Source organism: Epinephelus lanceolatus, chromosome 10 (genome assembly GCF_041903045.1).
Source record: "Epinephelus lanceolatus isolate andai-2023 chromosome 10, ASM4190304v1, whole genome shotgun sequence".
Taxonomy (NCBI): domain Eukaryota; kingdom Metazoa; phylum Chordata; class Actinopteri; order Perciformes; family Serranidae; genus Epinephelus; species Epinephelus lanceolatus.
This window is the reverse complement of record NC_135743.1, coordinates 5,935,547-5,953,252: the sequence shown is the minus strand read 5'-3', so window position 1 is coordinate 5,953,252 and position 17,706 is coordinate 5,935,547. Positions and strand designations below refer to the sequence as shown.

The 17,706-nt window shown below is 38.4% G+C and overlaps 2 protein-coding genes across 2 annotated transcripts; both read left to right on the top strand.

The window, feature by feature from the left end:
- The first annotated feature begins 3,685 nt into the window (after positions 1-3,685).
- On the top strand, positions 3,686-9,197 carry LOC117265485 (transmembrane protein 79). The gene is made up of 5 exons (XM_033639997.2): positions 3,686-3,804; positions 6,144-6,713; positions 6,882-7,076; positions 7,173-7,404; positions 8,525-9,197. The coding sequence occupies exons 2-5, from the start codon at positions 6,152-6,154 to the stop codon at positions 8,727-8,729; spliced, it is 1,194 nt and encodes a 397-aa protein (XP_033495888.1). The 5' UTR covers positions 3,686-3,804; positions 6,144-6,151; the 3' UTR covers positions 8,730-9,197.
- Positions 9,198-10,608: 1,411 nt separating this feature from the next.
- Positions 10,609-15,705, top strand: LOC144464466 (uncharacterized). The gene is made up of 4 exons (XM_078171370.1): positions 10,609-10,896; positions 12,591-12,737; positions 12,821-12,934; positions 15,176-15,705. The coding sequence occupies exons 1-4, from the start codon at positions 10,809-10,811 to the stop codon at positions 15,223-15,225; spliced, it is 399 nt and encodes a 132-aa protein (XP_078027496.1). The 5' UTR covers positions 10,609-10,808; the 3' UTR covers positions 15,226-15,705.
- The last annotated feature ends 2,001 nt before the right edge of the window (positions 15,706-17,706 follow it).

The following is a 17,706-nucleotide window of genomic DNA, read 5'->3' as shown; positions in this document are numbered from 1 at the left end:
GGCAGACCCCTCACGCTGACATCTCTCCACTTAGTGCATGTATAGGTCCTGTTTGTGCACATGTGTCTTTTGGACTTGTGTGTAATTGACAGCAATCCCCTCAGGGGGATTAATAAAGTATATAAAATTAAAAAATAAATAAATAAATAAAATGAAAAATCAGTGGAATGGGCTTTGTGAAAATCACTGAGGAGACGATGGACCCTTTTTTTTTATAAGACCTTATCGAGGAAAAATGGCTCATGAAATGAACTTCATTGTGTTTATTCTGTTGCAGTTCAATCATAAAATGTGATCAGGTTTTGGACCTTGTCCACTTTTGTGTCAGGAACTGCTGCAGACTGACTTGTCAAAGATGGCTGCCATCTTGTTTTTACATGGATTAGTGTACTGGGCTCTTATTACCACTAGATGGGACAAAAAAACTGTCCACAAAGTAGGACAACAGGTTTTAGTTAAGCAATATGGAGAATAAGGTCAAGTAAACCCAAAATGTGGGGCGTCGGTGGCTTAGTGGATAGAGCAGGCGCCCCATGTACAAGGCTGTAGGCGCAGCGGCCTGGGTTCGACTCCAGTCTGTGGCCCTTTGCTGCATGTCACACCCTCTCTCTCCCCCCTGCACACTCATCTGTCCTATCAATTAAAGGCTTAAAATGCCCAAAAAAATATCTTAAAAAAAAAAAAAAAGTAAACCCAAAATGTGATGTCCTCATATGAGGTCAGACACAGGGTCTCAGGAGGATGTGTCAATGATGTCAATTCAAAATCATAAAAAAAAAAATTATAATCAACCAGTTCTCTGAAATAGCTTCTATATCCAGCTTCTATAAGTTTCCTGTTTACATTTCTAATTGTGTAATTTCCTCTTTTGTGCTGTGTGTGTAGCTGTAGAGCAGTTTTTGTCTTTCCTGTGTTGAAATGATCTGTCAAGAAATTACAGTACAAACAGTACAGGCGTAAAGGTGAATCCTGTCCAGTCTGTTACAATAAATCTCCCACATGTGTAACTTTGCACTGTTAAAATTAATAAATGCCGTGCAGAAAAAATGCAGCCCTGCATTTTCAGTCGCTGTCACCAAAACCTCAGCCACAGTTTACATCAGTAAATACTCACAGAGAGCAATGTAATCTTAATAACACTACACATTTTGACTTATTTGAATCGTTTGAAAAATGAATTTGTGTCAACCTTAGCTGAGATTTTAAATAATGCTGCATGATGCTTTGGGGTTGTGTTGTTGTAAAAGTGCTCACTGTACCTATTATGTGTTAAAATAAATAAATTATTTTTCATGTCACGTTATTGAGATGGTCCAAAAATCCTGTGCTCATATGAATACATTAGTTACACTTGTGTTTTATTTCAGTTCACTGGTGTAAATGAGTTTACAACAGTAACACTGTGTGCTGCTACAGCCTCTGAATGAAACATCTATTCACAGCTGCCTCCTGATACTGCCTGATACCACAGTTACCATGACAACCGGCTCCAACAGTACTGCCTGATACCATTGTTACTATGACAACTCCAACAGATAACACACGGTCAGGAGGAAGTGATGTCATCCTGCCGATCAGGGAGGAAACCACCAGCTGACACCTCCTTACACACACACACACACACACACACACACACACACACACACACAAACCCTGACACTAACACGACACCTCCACCTGCTGACAGCACTGTGAACTACACCTGCAGCACAGTCTGATGTCATCTGAACACAGGAAGCTTATAAACATACATTTCTGTGGAAACTTCGCTTATACTGCCCTTATTGTGAAGCATTTAGTGCTGCATTTCTTGCATGAAAGGTGCTATATAAATACAATTTATTATCATTATTTTCATTATCATCATCATCATTATTTTATGACCAATATCACACAGGTATTAAACACAGAGTGACTGCAGCAGGAAACACTTTGTATTTTACAAGATGTGCTCTCTTTTATTATTTACATAACTTGTTTGCTGCTACCATTTGCATGATTGTGTTTTGTAGACTGTATATTTGTATGTGTTTAATGGTGTGTTGTCATTTTTCCTGTACTTGGAAGAAGCAAAAGACACATTTTCATGAGATAGATAATAATACAGAAAAAGAAAAAGGAGAAAAACAGACACCATATCTCGTAATTACAAGAAGAAAAAAAATCTCAGAATTATGAGAAAAGATCTTGCAACAAGAACAGATCTCAAAATTACAAGAAAAATAATCTCATAATTATGGGACAAGATTTGTAATTATAAGAAAAAACTCAGGGAAAAGATCTCATAACAAATACAAAACTCATAAAAAATCTTATAATTATGGGAAATAAATCTTGTAATTATAAGGAAAAAAATCACATAATTACAAGAAAATATCTTGTAACAAGAAAAATCTCTCATCATTATGAGAAAAGATCTTGTAATTATGACAAATGATCTGATGAGCAATTAAAAGAGAAAATCTCATAATTTTGGGAAAAGATCTCATAACAAATACGAAACTAATGAGGAAAAAATCTTGAAATTAGGAGAAAATACCTTGCAATGAGAAAAAAATCTCATAATTATAGGAAAGGATGTTTGAACAAGAACAATTTCTCATTATTATGAAGAAAGATCTAGTGACTCCAGGAAATAATGTCATAAGTATGGGAAAATATTTTTGTAATTATAAGAAAACTCTCATAACTTTGAGAAAAGATCCCATAACAAATACAAAACTCATTAAATAAATTCATAATTATGGGGAAAAAAATCTTGTAATTATAAGAAAAATGAAAAAAGAGATCTTGTAAGCATGAGAAAATATCTTGTTACAAGTATAAAACTTATATTTACAAGAAAATAATCTTGTTACTATAAAAAAAAAAACCTCATAATTTCAAAATAAAATCTTTTCATGATTATGAGATTTTTTTGGTCGTAATCAAGAAAATGAATGTTTTTATGAAGTACTGAGCACATAAAACTGGATAAAGACTTGGATTTCACTTCAGGAGTTGTGTCTCAGTTTGTAAAAGGATGTTTTGATATAATTTTGGCGTTGTTCCTTCCGTTCATGAAAAATCATCCCTTTTTTATGATTCTCCATAAAATTTTCTTCACAAATTCAATGGAAAAATGATCATTTAAATGATAATAACATATATATGTTATTATCATTTAAAAACATATATATGTTATTATCATTTAAATGATCATAACATATATATGGAAATGGTCTTTTGCAGGTGAAATATTCCTTGAAGTACTTTTCCTTTCATACCCTGTGTTCATTTAACTGACTATACTTCAGTACTTTTACTACTGTACTTTTAGCAGTCTTAAATTAATTTATCCTTTATTTAACCAGAAAGGTCATATTCAGATAGGCTACATTATATCTCCTCAGCCAGAGATCCATGGGCAGCAAAATAAATATCATTTCATATTAAAGTACGGGGACAGATAAAAGCAACAGCACTGTTCTGTAAAAACTGATTTTAAACATGTGAAGAGTGAGTCAAGTTTTAAAGTTTAGTATAGTTAATGCCTTGCAGCTAAGTCCAGACTTACAGGGGATGAAAATAAAAAGCATCATAAACCAGCAATTTTCGACTATTAGTATCTGTTCTGCAGTTAATATTTATCCGCCGCCTCTTTTCCTTTAAGAGAACTTTCCCTTTAACTCACCTGACGCTACCACACCTGAGCTCCACTTCCGGAGCATTTCACAACAACAACAGAGGGAGGGGAGGAAGAGGAAGAAGAGAGGAAAAGAAGAAGAAGAAGAAGAAGAAGAAGAAAACGATCACACTATCACGGTAAATCTTTAATCTCAGTTTGATCTCTGAGTTTAATCTCAGTTTATTTAATTAGTCTGTGTCCAGCTGTGATAGCATGTTAGCATGCTAGCATGTTAGCACGGAGCTGCTCCTGCTCTGCCTCTGCGAACTGATCGGCCCTTTGTCATCGGCACCAAACAAACTGTCAACAGTAGCATGATCAATAGATGATGACGTAAAACTCGATCAGAGACCAAAGCCAACTCGAATTTATTTTTATTCTAATATTAAATCTGAAACGCGTCACGGCCGCCATGTTGGAATGAAACTGAAGTCCTCACAGTGGGCGGAGCTAGGCTTACCTGCTGCAGGTACAGCGATTACATTTATAGATCATAAATACAGTTTAGTGTCTGATCGGCAATGAGAGTTCAATAAAGATCAATAAAGATAAACAATACACTGCTGTAGACCAGAAAGGAGGAAAGTGTGATATATAGACTACTATATACTGTGTGTATCTATAACATACATTACGTAACCGTCTACAAGGAAAGGCAAATAAATTTCTGTAGCACATTGTATAACCAGAGGTAACCCAGAGTGATTTCAAGAAGACCAGTAAAAGCACAGGAAACAAATGAGAGAAACAATAAAGCAAGCAGGCAAACACACACACACAGGGTAGAACAAATGAAAAAAAAACGAACAAATAAAGGCACACAGGATAAAGACCAAAAAGAAATAAATTTGGTTCAAAGGTAAATTAAGGAAAGCAATGAAACAGGAAGGTCTTTAGCTTGGATTTGAACGTGGTCAGCGCTGTCTCATGTCCAGCATGTAGCTATATTATATGTTATGTAACTACAATATACAGTTTGTAACGTATTTATACATTATGTTACTTATATCTATGGTATGTTACATTTATATGGTATGCTACTATAATAATTACATTATGTAGCTTTTATATATACTGTGTGTCACTATAATATTTACGTTATCTAACTTTTATATACTTTGTGTCACTACAATATTTACGTCATGTAACTTTTATATATACTGTGTGTCACTACACTATTTATGTTATGTAACTTTTACAGTATGTCACTATAATATTTACGTTATCTAACTTTTATATACTGTGTGTCACTACAATATTTACGCCATGTAACTTTTATATATACTGTGTGTCACTATAATATTTACGTTATCTAACTTTTATATACTTTGTGTCACTACAATATTTACGTCATGTAACTTTTATATATACTGTGTGTCACTACAGTATTTATGTTATGTAACTTTTACGGTATGTCACTATAATATTTACATTATCTAACTTTTATATACTTTGTGTCACTACAATATTTACGTCATGTAACTTTTATATATACTGTGTGTCACTACAGTATTTATGTTATGTAACTTTTACGGTATGTCACTATAATATTTACATTATCTAACTTTTATATACTTTGTGTCACTACAATATTTACATCATGTAACTTTTATATATACTGTGTGTCACTATAATATTTACGTTATCTAACTTTTATATACTTTGTGTCACTACAATATTTACATCATGTAACTTTTATATATACTGTGTGTCACTATAATATTTACGTTATCTAACTTTTTTATACTTTGTGTCACTACAATATTTATGTCATGTAACTTTTATATACTGTGTGTCACTATAATATTTACGTCATGTAACTTTTATATATACTGTGTGTCACTACAGTATTTATGTTATGTAACTTTTACAGTATGTCACTATAATATTTACGTTATCTAACTTTTATATACTGTGTGTCACTACAGTATTTATGTTATGTAACTTTTATATATACTGTGTGTCACTATAATATTTACGTTATCTAACTTTTTTATACTTTGTGTCACTACAATATTTATGTCATGTAACTTTTATATATACTGTGTGTCACTATAATATTTACGTTATCTAATGTTACACTGTGTATTTAAGACATGTAACCTCTATATATACAGTTTGTTACTACAATATGTACGTTATCGAACTTTTATATATACAATATGTTACTATAATATTTATGTTATTTAACTTTTTATATATATATATATATATATATATGTATGTAACTACAACATATTTATATATGTAACTATTTTTTATATTTTTATATATGTATATATATATATATATATATATATATATATATGTATGTATGTATGTATGTATGTATGTATGTGTGTGTGTGTGTATATATATAAATATATATATATGTATATATATATATATATATATATATATATATATATATATATATACACACACACACGTTATGTAATATATACATTATGTAATTGTCCGCTGTTCTCTTTGACAGACAGACAGATGTCTCTGCTGACAGATGATCGGCCTGAGGATGCCCAGAGCCCGACAGAAAGAACCAAGATGGAGGACAGTGGGGGGATGAAGAATAAACAAACTGAGGAAGAGGAGGAGGGGGCGGTGAGGTCTGCCATGATGGAACCCAGCACCCTGCAGTGGCCTGGAGACAGACAGACAGGGGGCCAGACAGCTGGACAGACAAGTAAAGGAGACAGGATGAGTGTGAGGTCGGATAATTCTGTACGAGAGGCGGCGAGCTGGACAGAGAGTGAGAGAGAGCTGATAGCAGAGGGGAAGAGGAGGGGGGCAGAGGGCAGAGAGGAAGGGGCGGAGCCAATGACACACCTGGAGGTGGAGCCCACAGAGAACCACCTGCCGGAGAAAGCAGCACAGGTGTTTAATCCTGCAGTGACCGTCCTCCATGCCCCCTCATCACCCAGAGAGAGTGAGGCATTCTGGGAAATGGAGTCGGAGAAGAGCCCCTTCCTGAGTTCCCGAGTCCCACAGGACTACAACCAACATGGCTACCAGTACGAGTGGACCGAGGACAAACCTCCTGCCAAATGTAAATATACCTGTTGTAGCTCTCATCTGTCTCTCTGTCAGGGGACGGGGTTTAAACCTGTCTCTCTCCTGGGTGGGTGGGACTTTAACCTGTCTTTGTCTCAGATGGGCTGGGCTCTTACCTGTCTGTCTCTCAGATGAGTGGGGTTTAAACCTGTCTGTCTCTCAGGTGGAAGGGCCTGTCCCCACAGGGACATCCTGAAGGTGGGCGTGTCCCTGATGACGGCAGCCTTCTTCTTCCCCCTCCTGGTGTGGGGGGGGTTTGTCTTCCTGCCGTTTGATGCCCCCTTGCTGGACAGCGCCCCCCTCAGACTCGTCTACACGCTGCGCTGCTCCGTGTTCGCTGCCATCCCCATCATCCTCGGTGAGTGCGACACCAGAGAAGAAGAAGAGACCCAGCAGCTCTTAACTGTCAGTGCCATGATGTCTCACCTGTCTGTCTCACCTGTCTGTGTCTCAGGTTGGTTGGTTCTGGGCATCAGTCGGCTCAGGTCGGGTGCGATTCGCCCTCTGTTCGATGAGGAGGTGAAGGAGGAGGAGCTTCATGAAGTCACCGTCCACCAGCGCTTCATCTCCGACTCAGTTTCCCTGTTCCTGATCTACTTCCTGCAGCTGGTCGTCATGGCGATGTACCTGAGCCAAGAGCACCTGAAGCTCATCCCTCTGCTGACCATCGTCTTCGCCTTAGGACGGTGAGATTTAAAGAAAACACGCAGAATCTATATATACATCTATAGATGGTTTACACAGAACTGTTCGTTTCCTACATTTCAGATAATGGTGGAACGTTCCAAGAGATCTACAGACTGTTTACGCAGAACGTTTTGACCGTTTTGGATGAATGTGGAACGTTCCAAAAGATCTACAGACTAATACCATGAAACGATAAATGAAGTGTTTCAGATAATTGTGGAACGTGGATACTGTTTTCGCAGAACATTTAACTGTGGTGTTTTTAGATTATTGTGGAACGTTCTGAACAATCTACTGACTGTTACTGGCAATATGTTAAACAGTGGTGTTTCAGATGAATGTGGACGTTCTAAAGGATCTACAGACTGTTTGCGCGGAATTTTTAACTGTGGTGTTTGAGATTTATATGGAATGTTCTAAAAGATCTCGGAGCAGTTTACACAGAACATTTTACTGAGTGTCAAATGAATGTGGGAAGTTCTAAAGCATCCACAGACTTATTACGGAACGTTAAATTAAGGGTTTCAGATAATTGTGGAATGTTCTAAGAGACCTAAATATTGTTTACGCAGAACACTTAATTACCTTTGGCATTTCAGCTTTAGGTGGGACGTTCTTAAGGATCTCCAAGCTGTTAAGACAGAACATTAATCGACTGGTGTTTCAGAAAAATGTAGAACGATCTAAAGGATCTAAAGACTGTTTACACAGAACGTTTAATACACTGTGGTGTTTCAGATTGAAGTGGAAAGCTCTTAAAGTTCTACAGGATGTTTAGACAAAAAGTTAATGAGCTATAGTTCTTCCAGAATGATTTGGGACGTTCTAAAGCATCTACAGACTGGTTATGCAGAACATTTAATTGTAGTGTTTTGGATGAACATGGAACGATCTTAAGGATCCACAGACTGTTATCATGAAGCGCTAAATTAACAATTTCAGCTAATGGTGGAACGTTCTAAGGGATCTGCGTAGTGTTTACTCAGAACATTTAACTGTGTTCTTTCCGATTAATGTGACGTTCTAAAGGATCTACTAGCTGTTTATGAAGAACGTTTAACTGTGTCTCAGATCAATCAGGCGCTTTAAATTAAGGGTGCGTTTGTTTTGTGTCTCCAGGCTGGTTTACTGGGTGGCCGCAGCTTTCAGCAGCAGTATTCGTGGTTTTGGTTTCGGCCTCTCCTTCCTGCCGAGTCTCGCCATGATGGTCGCCAACATCTACTTCATCTTCACAGTGGACGCGTCAGGGTCGGTCTTCAGCCACTTGTCTCGTCCTGAGGAGGTGGCGACTCCACCTGCTGGCAGACAGAGATTCTGGGGATGATCAGAAATCAGTAACTTCCTGTCAGGCTGAAGTGTTTCTGACCTACTTGGTTTTTTTTTTTAAACTTAATTTTTTATAAACTGGAAAAAAAAGATTAAATAAAAAAAGTAAATTGTTTATGTGTTTATAAAGTTTAATTCTTTTGAACTGTTGAAAGACTTTTATGGTATAACCCCGCCCACTACAGCTGATGTTTTTGTCGTTAGTATTTTCAGTGGAAACAGGTATTTTTTTTTCCGATTTGAGGTAGTTTGTGGAAATATTTAGCTGTCGGACTACTTCCTGTTTATTCCTGTTTACTTCCTGTTCAGTCTGTTTCTGTTGGTCCAGTTTTCAACATTTTATTTTGAGAAATCATCTTATGATCATTAAAATTTGATGGTCAAAACAAACAAACTTGTTTTTTCCTGTTTGTATAATTTACACTAAGTTACGTACTTCACAATAAAAGCTTGAAATCCAGCTCCACCTTTAATTAGAATTAATAACAGATTAATCATGATTAAACACAAGTCTGTGAAACCTTTAGAATATGATGTATACATTGATACACTGTGCTAGACTGATGGTTACTGATCAGTCTGTTATTCAGTCACATGAAGCTGCTGTTGGCGTTTTCCTGTTGAACTGGTCAGACTGATAGTTGACACCAAACATCAATAACACCTACACACAGGAAGTACTGGTGATCTGACTTCAAGATAAAAGCACCAAGTGTACACGTTTAAGAATGTGATGCTACTGAAGAAACTTCCCGTATATGAATCTTAAAATCACCTCATCCCATGTATTATTGACTCATACTATTATTACTATTATATTAGTCATGTATACAAGCTCCTCCACTTTAATAGATTTTTCCATATTTTAATAAATATTTTGTCACATTTCTGTTATATTTTATTTGTATTTTATGTCTTGATTTTTGTTTATTGTTATGAACCAAATCAAGACAAATTCCTGAATATTTACAGCTTGTTTATAAGTGTTTATTATCAGTGGGATGTTGATTCAAGTTGATTTCCTTACACTTTAATGTGCTCTTCCTCTTGATTTTAATAAATCAGCAATTACATGAACATGATATCAGAGAAGCTAGCTCGTTAAATATTATTGAAATAAAACTAAAAAACATATCTGGTCATTTTAGCCTTTAACTAGCTCTGACTTTCCTCCTACAGGTCTGAAACTTTCTTTTCATGCTTCACGCTGCTGCAATTATTTAAAAATCTTACTTGAATTTATGATTTATAGTTTTACAGTTCATCCATGTTTTAAACTGTTTTAAATGTCCTTTTGTAGTGAATTGCCTGGTTTATCTGTTTTATGTCTACTTTGTGCTGCATTTCTCATATGACAGGTGCTACATAAATAAAGTGTATTATTATGAACAGATCTAACACATACCTGACAGGTGAGTTTTACCTTCAACCTTCAGAGAAGCTCAGTGTTTTGTTCACAGCAGATATTTTGACCTGTCAATCAGTCATTATCATCTGCTGGACTGAAGAGTTTGATTAACGACATGGACAGGAAGTTCATACAGGTGAGAAAATAAGCAGGTTTCATACTACTACTACTACTACTACTACTACTACTACTAATAATAATAATAATAATAATGATAATGATAATTAGCAGTATTTAAACTTAAGTTCTTTTCAGTGTGTAACTTAATTTGTGTTGTGAAAATACTGTTTGAATAACTAAAATAATCACTGAGGCAAACTGTATCTAAGTGGCATTTTTTCAGAACATTAACTGCAGTTAAAATTAGTGAAGAGAAACTGCAGAAACTGATCTGAGCTCAGTTGTAAAACTGTTAACTGTCAGTAAAGAGGAACATGCAGAGAGGAAGTGTGGAGAGAAGCCTGTTGTGGGCTTTTATTTTGAAGGCTCAGGTGTGTTACAGTCGTGTTCAGGTCGACTCTGCTGTCACACACTCGGTGTTTGAGGATGTTTGTGCAGGCCGACGTGTCCACAAACTGAAGGAGCTGCTGAACTGAAGGAAACAGTTTGTTTTATTCAGAGTGGTCGCGTCTGGACCGAGTTTTAACGTGAAACTGGAGTGTTGTCTCCATGGAGTCTCTGCCTGTGAGGAGGAAGTCCTGTCTGCTCCGCCTCAGAGAAAACTGTCCGTTCAGGAAGCTCCGCAGAAAAACATACGGTCAGTTTATTCATCTTTCAATGAAGTTTAATTAAACTGTAATAACCCGTTCAGGTTCACATTATTAAACATGTAAACTGATTCAGAGCTGGAGCTTCTTGAAACTCAGCAGAGAAACAAGTTATGTTCAGGTTGAAGGTTTGTTTCACAGCTCCAAGTTGTCTTTATTCAACATTTAAAATGATTTAGAATCTATTAAACAGACAAACACGAGCATTTAACAGCTAACTGGTGTTTAATTATTTCCATCAGTGCAGATCGTTTAGATACTCATATTATTTTCTACATGTTTATATTTTTGTGTAAGTGTTTTATATATTAGTTGTCCTTTCATAACTCTAATCCTTTTCATTGCTCAAAGTTTTTATTCTGAAACCATTATAAGGGACTGCAGTGTTTCCCAGCATGCACTGAGAGGTTTACCTGCACACAATAAAGCTCAGCAGGTTTACAGTCTGAGTTCACAGAGTAAAGGGACAATACAGTTAATTCAAAACACAATAAAACCTAAACCTTTTAGTGTTGCTGTTTCTGAATGCTTGTACGGAGCATGCACACACATATGCAGTCTATTTAGACTTAACGTTAGCGATACAACTCTGATCAGCCTCCTGCACGCATTTCAAATTCCAGCCAACAAGCCAGGTTCACAGTCATCACTGCAGCTCTTCAGCAGTCGCTCATATTTGCAGAAGAGTCTTGCAGGAGGCCAAATACACCACACACAGAAACACACACCCACACACTCTCACACAATATTCATACTTTCACAAATGGTCAAAATAATGTGGTCGTATCTGTGGTGACTTTCAACAAAACATCCATCAATACATCCATGAATACATCTATCAGTAGATCTATAGATCTGTCAGTCTATCCATACATCCATCAATACATCCATCCATAGATCCATTGATACATCTATCAATAGATCTGTCAGTACATCTATCAATACATCCATTAATACATCTATAAGTAGATGCATACGTTTGTCAATCCATCATCACAACCATCAATACATCTATCAATAGATCCATTGATACATCCATCAATAGATCCATTGATACATCCATCAATAGATCTGTCAATACATGCATCAATGCATCTATCAATAGATCTGTCAGTACATCTATCAATGCATCCATTAATACATCTATCAATACATCAGTGAATAGATCTATCAATAGATGTATGCATCTGTCAGTCTATCTAAACAATGATCAATACATCCATCAATAGATCTGTCAATACATCTATCAATAGATCTATACATTTGTCAGTCTATCAATACAACCATCAATACATCCTTCGATACATCTGTCAGTTTATTAAGACATCCATCAATACACCTATCAATAGATCCATTGATACAACTATCAATACATCCATCAATAAATCTATTGATACATCGGTCAATACATTTATCAACAGATCCATAGATACACCCATCAATAGGTCTGTCAGTACATCCAGCAATACATCCGTCAATATATCAGTACATTCATGAATACATCTATCAATACATGTGTGAATCTATCAGCACATCCCTCAATATATTTATCAGTACATCAATTGATACATCCGTCAATAGATCCCTATATCCATCAATACATCCATCAGTCTATCAATACATCCATGACTCACACTCGGACTGACCTCTGATCTTTCATCACTTCCTGTTTCCTCTTGAACAGATGTGTCGACAGCAAACTCCTCTCCCATTGGCTCCTACTGGAACAACATTGACCCGCCCACCAGTAACCAGCCAATCAGCACTGTCTACTCACAGCCCCTCCCCCCTCCCTACAGGTGCTCTCCCGACCAACCAGAGGCAGCCGCAGGTAAGTGTCCAGTAAAACCAGTACAGTTTAGAGTCTGAACCAAACTGTTTATTGTTCTGATGATTCTACCGTCTGACGTGCAGATGTTCACATGGAGGACGAGAACCAGCAGAACCAGCAGAACCAACAGAACCAGCAACACCAGCAGAACCACCAGGACCAGCAGAACCCAGAGAACATAGTTGAGGACTACATGGGTGAGACAGTCAGACATATTCATCTTTTCAGTGTCCATCCTGCAGCCTGTCGTATTTTAACTTGTTTAAAGCTGCAGGAATTGAGACGTTCTGATGAACTGTAAGAAGAAAACAACAACAAGAACATTTATTCTTAAATTTGTATTTATCTCATATTCTACTAATATCTGTAAGGCTACGACTTCATAAACAGTTGGGCTATGACTACATACTGACAAACAGCAGAGTTACAACTACATACTGACAAACCGTGAGGCCACAACTACACAAACAGTGGAGCTAAGACTACGTACTGACAAGCAGCGAGGCTACGACTACATAAAAGTAGGGCTACGACTACGTACTGACAAACAGCGAGGCTACGTCTACATAAACAGTGGGGCTACGACTACGTACTGACAAACAGCAGAGTTACAACTACATACTGACAAACCGTGAGGCCACAACTACACAAACAGTGGAGCTAAGACTACGTACTGACAAGCAGCGAGGCTACGTCTACATAAACAGTGGGCCTACCACTACATACTGACAAACAGCAAGGCTACAACTACATAAACAGTGGGGCTACCACTACATGCCGAACACAGCGGTGTTTCGACTACATGCAGAGAAAAAGCTGGGCCACAACTATGTACTAACAAACATGGGGCTTTGATCATGTACTGACAAACCGCAAGGCTACCGCTACATAAACAGTGGGGCTATGACTACATACTGACAAACAGCGAGGCTATGACTACATACACAGTATTGTTACAACTATGTACTGACAAATAGCGAAGCTATAACTACATGAACAGTGGGGCTATAACTACACACTGACAAACATGGGGTTATTACTACATACTGACAAACAGCGAAGCCACGACTACGTTAACAGTAGGGCTACGACTACATGCTGAAAACAGCAGGGTTTTGACTACATGCTAAGAAAAAGCTGTGCTATGACGTTGTGCAGACTACGCCTAATACACAGCAGGGCTACAACAATATTCTGGGAAACAGCGGGGCTACCACTACATACAGTCAAACAGCAGGATTACAACTATGCACTGATAAAAAAAGCAGGTCAATGACTACGTACAGATAAAAAGCGGAGCTACCGCTATGCTCTGATAAAGAACGTTACTATTACTTTGTGACAGTAAACATCGGGGCTACAACTACCTACATACAGACAGTAGTATACGTACCGATAAACAGCGGGGCTAAGAGTATATGCCTATAAGCAGCAGGGCTACAACAACATGATAAACACTGGGCTAAGATTACGCAATGTAAAAACATGGCTACCACTAGGTGCAGATAAGCAGCAGGGCTACAACAACATGATGACAAACATAAGGCTAAGATTACGCAATGTAAAAACATGGCTACCACTAGGTGCAGATAAGCAGCAGGGCTACAACAACATGATGACAAACATTAGGCTAAGACTACGCAATGTAAAAACATGGCTACCACTAGGTGCAGATAAACAGTGGGGCTACAACTACTTGCTGATTAACAGCAGGCCTATAACCACATGCTGACGAACAGCGGGCAATGGCTAATAAAGATCAGGGCTAAGACTATGTACAGATAAACAATGGGGCTAGGATTCTGTGCAGATAGACATCAGGGCTACGACAATGTACAGATTAACAGTGGGGCTAGGACTAGGTACTGATAAACTCAAGGCTACTTGTTGATAAACACTGGGACTACAGCAACATGCTGAGGAAGCATGGCTATGACTACACGACTACTACATGGCATGACTATGTACAGATAAACAACAGGGCTACAACTATGTGCTGATAAACAGCAGGGCTATGACTACGTAGTGATAAACACCGGGGGCTATGACTATGTACTGAGAAAGCATGGTTACGATTATATGCCGATAAACAGCAGGCTATGACTATGTACTGAGAAATAACGGGGCTACAACTATGTAAAGAAAAAGCGTGGCTACAACCATGTGCCAATAAACAACTGTGCTATGACTGTGCTGATAAACAGTGGGGCTATGACTATGTGCTGATAAACAGTGGGGCTATGACTATGTGCTGATAAACAGCGGGGCTACTGCTACATACTGATAAACTGAGAAGGCCTTCAAGGTGCAGATTTTTCCAAACTTTAACTTGTAACTTATGTCAAACTTCCACCACATGACACGCGTGGACAGATTTCTTTTTTAAACAGAGGGGAAAATTCTGATTTCTTTTTTTGTTTTTCTTCTCCCTGTTTCAGACCAGGACGATGGCGTTGACCCTGAGACTGGAGAGAGAGCACAGGGATGACCCCACCCATCACGTCAATCATAGCAGCCCTGCCTCCTCCACCTCCTGATGTAGTTTTACTAAACTAAAACCCAGTCTCTGGATGATCTGATTTGATTTTGATTAAATGAGATCAAATCGTTGGTTTTGTGTACAGAGAAACAGGAAACCGCACCTGCAGCAGGTGTGTTATTTTAAAAGGTCAAGTCATAAAAAAAAAAACTGTACATATCCACAGAAAGTGGTCTGTTAAGAGTTTAGACTTTTCTTCAGATCTTTAAACTGTTAACAGGTAGCTGATGATCAGTCGTCATTATTTTGTAAGTCATTGATGTTTGAACTATTGATGATCCGTTTGAGAAAAAATATAGCTGACTGCTCTCCAGGTTTTATATTCTGATGAGCTTTGTTGTATATGAGCGTGTATTTTATTTTGTTTTGTGTGTTTACGTCTTTTCTGTGTTTTTCTCTTCGGGGTCAATAAAGTTAAGAGTTAAAGTAGCTCCACTGTGTTTCCTGGAGTCTAACAAACTCTGAGTCTGAGAAACAAAGTTTTCAGCTCCAGAAAACCTGATTAATCAGTTGAGTAAACTCTGAGTTTAGCTCATGGATGGTGAATTTAAAAAAGCTGTCATCATAGAGCTAAACATATAATGCAAAGTGTTAATGATATGGTGGTTTGAAGGAGTTGTACAACATTTCATACGCAAGTTAACATCCTGAATAATATACTGAACTATTAATGTTTAATGCTACTTGTGATTTTATGGAAGTCTTCCTTAGAAGCCATTATGGAGACCAGAGATCACTAAAAACATATAACAAAATTTCAGTGAGAGCAAGAACAACCTGACAAAGTAAAACAGTATTTCTCCACAGATTTTCTGTATCACTGACACACTGTAGGTTTCCGTAGAAAAAAAAAAGCAGCTTGTTACAATCTGTGCAACTAACTGCACCCCTACTGATGTAACGTTTAGGCTCAACAGGCTTGCATTAATGACGTCTTCCCTCAGCTGAGAATCTGTATCACTAATAGACTGACGCTGATTACAGAGTGACGCTGTTTCCAAAGGAGTTGGTTAGTGAAAGGGAATTTTTGGCTGAAATTCGGAACGAAAACTGGTCCCGACCAGGTTAGCCGTGCAGTTGAAGTTCAGTCAGGACCACTTTAGTCAAAGAAAACTTTATTTTCATTGCAGTATTATATTTGGTGGTATGGCTCGGTTCTGGGGCCTCTCTGCAGAAAGCCTGGGGAGAAAGATGGGGAGACCAAACCTCCCTGCCCTTCCATGTGCAAACAAGGAAAGCCTACGTCAGGGAGAGCAGCAGCAAAGACCCCCAGGAACAGAACAGAGCAGCATCAGTAACAAACAGAAATGACATTGATACGTCAGACACAGCATGAAAAGGAGGAGCTGGGGTGGAGGCGGCTTGCAGAGGAAGCAGCAACAGTAGGCAGGCCAGAGCAGTTTAAATAGGGCACCCTGAAAGAGAACTGCCAATTGGTTGCATAGAAAGGAATCATGTGATCTATCAGCTGACTATCTTCCATCAATCAGCTGCTCCATCAGTTGATTGGCTGTTTGAGATCAGCTGATGTAGCTGGGATGTGAGCTGAGCTTGACATCCTGTCCTGCCGGAGCTAACGCCATCCTCAATTTGCTATCTAGCCAGTTTAAGGGTGTTTTTATACTTGGTCTTTTTCAGGCCTCTTAACAGTCTAAACGGTGCTCATAAAGTGCACCAAAAAGTGGACCAACAGAAAAGGGACTCAGTTCTTTTGTGTTCACATCGTCAGTTCATTTGAAGAGCCTGGTTCACATCCAGAGCCCGGTAACTTTACAGGAACCTTCCTCTTACTCCGCTCTCTCAGTGGAGACACGGCGGTTGAGAGGGCCGAGCGAGAGGACGTTCCTGTAAAGTTCCTGCCCCCCAAATAGTACCAGGAACTTCTTCAGTGGAAACGGGCCTTTTCCGTTCGTACTACAGCCTATATAATGACATAGTTTTGTTTTTACTTTGATGCTGCACTGCAGTGCGGTTATGAAGCCCCTCGATTTCAGATGAACCCATAGTTGAAGGAAAACCTCTGGGTTTCTGTGCTATAGACTGTTGTGGATGTATTCTACATTCTACAGTATCTTCTGTGGACCAAACTACTCCTCGTCCTGCATCCTTGCAAGTGTCACAGGCCGACGACAGCATATGATCTAGAGGGCTAAACAACGGCATAGAGCAAAAGCAAACCTGGAGCGCTTCGTGTTCACAAGGCACAGGTTAAGCGAACAGCACCACAGACTTGAAATGAACTGACCTGAGTTCGGTTCGTTTCAGAGGGGTCTGAGTTCTCTTGGAGTGTTCGCATATGCAAGTGACTGTGGCTCAGAGGTACAGTGGGTCGTCCACCATTGGAAGATCGGTGGCTCAATCCCCGGCTCCTCCAGTCCACGCCCAAGTATCCTTGGGCAAGATACTGAACCCCAAATGTGAATGGTCACT

Bases quoted from the DNA above. Each gene is read 5' to 3' on its own strand.
- LOC117265485 (XM_033639997.2), top strand. From the start codon at position 6,152: ATGTCTCTGCTGACAGATGATCGGCCTGAGGATGCCCAGAGCCCGACA. The intron at 6,714-6,881 runs GTAAATATACCT...TCTGTCTCTCAG, and splicing joins GGACAAACCTCCTGCCAAAT to GTGGAAGGGCCTGTCCCCAC. The intron at 7,077-7,172 runs GTGAGTGCGACA...TCTGTGTCTCAG, and splicing joins TGCCATCCCCATCATCCTCG to GTTGGTTGGTTCTGGGCATC.
- LOC144464466 (XM_078171370.1), top strand. From the start codon at position 10,809: ATGGAGTCTCTGCCTGTGAGGAGGAAGTCCTGTCTGCTCCGCCTCAGA. The intron at 10,897-12,590 runs GTCAGTTTATTC...CCTCTTGAACAG, and splicing joins GCTCCGCAGAAAAACATACG to ATGTGTCGACAGCAAACTCC. The intron at 12,935-15,175 runs GTGAGACAGTCA...TCCCTGTTTCAG, and splicing joins CATAGTTGAGGACTACATGG to ACCAGGACGATGGCGTTGAC.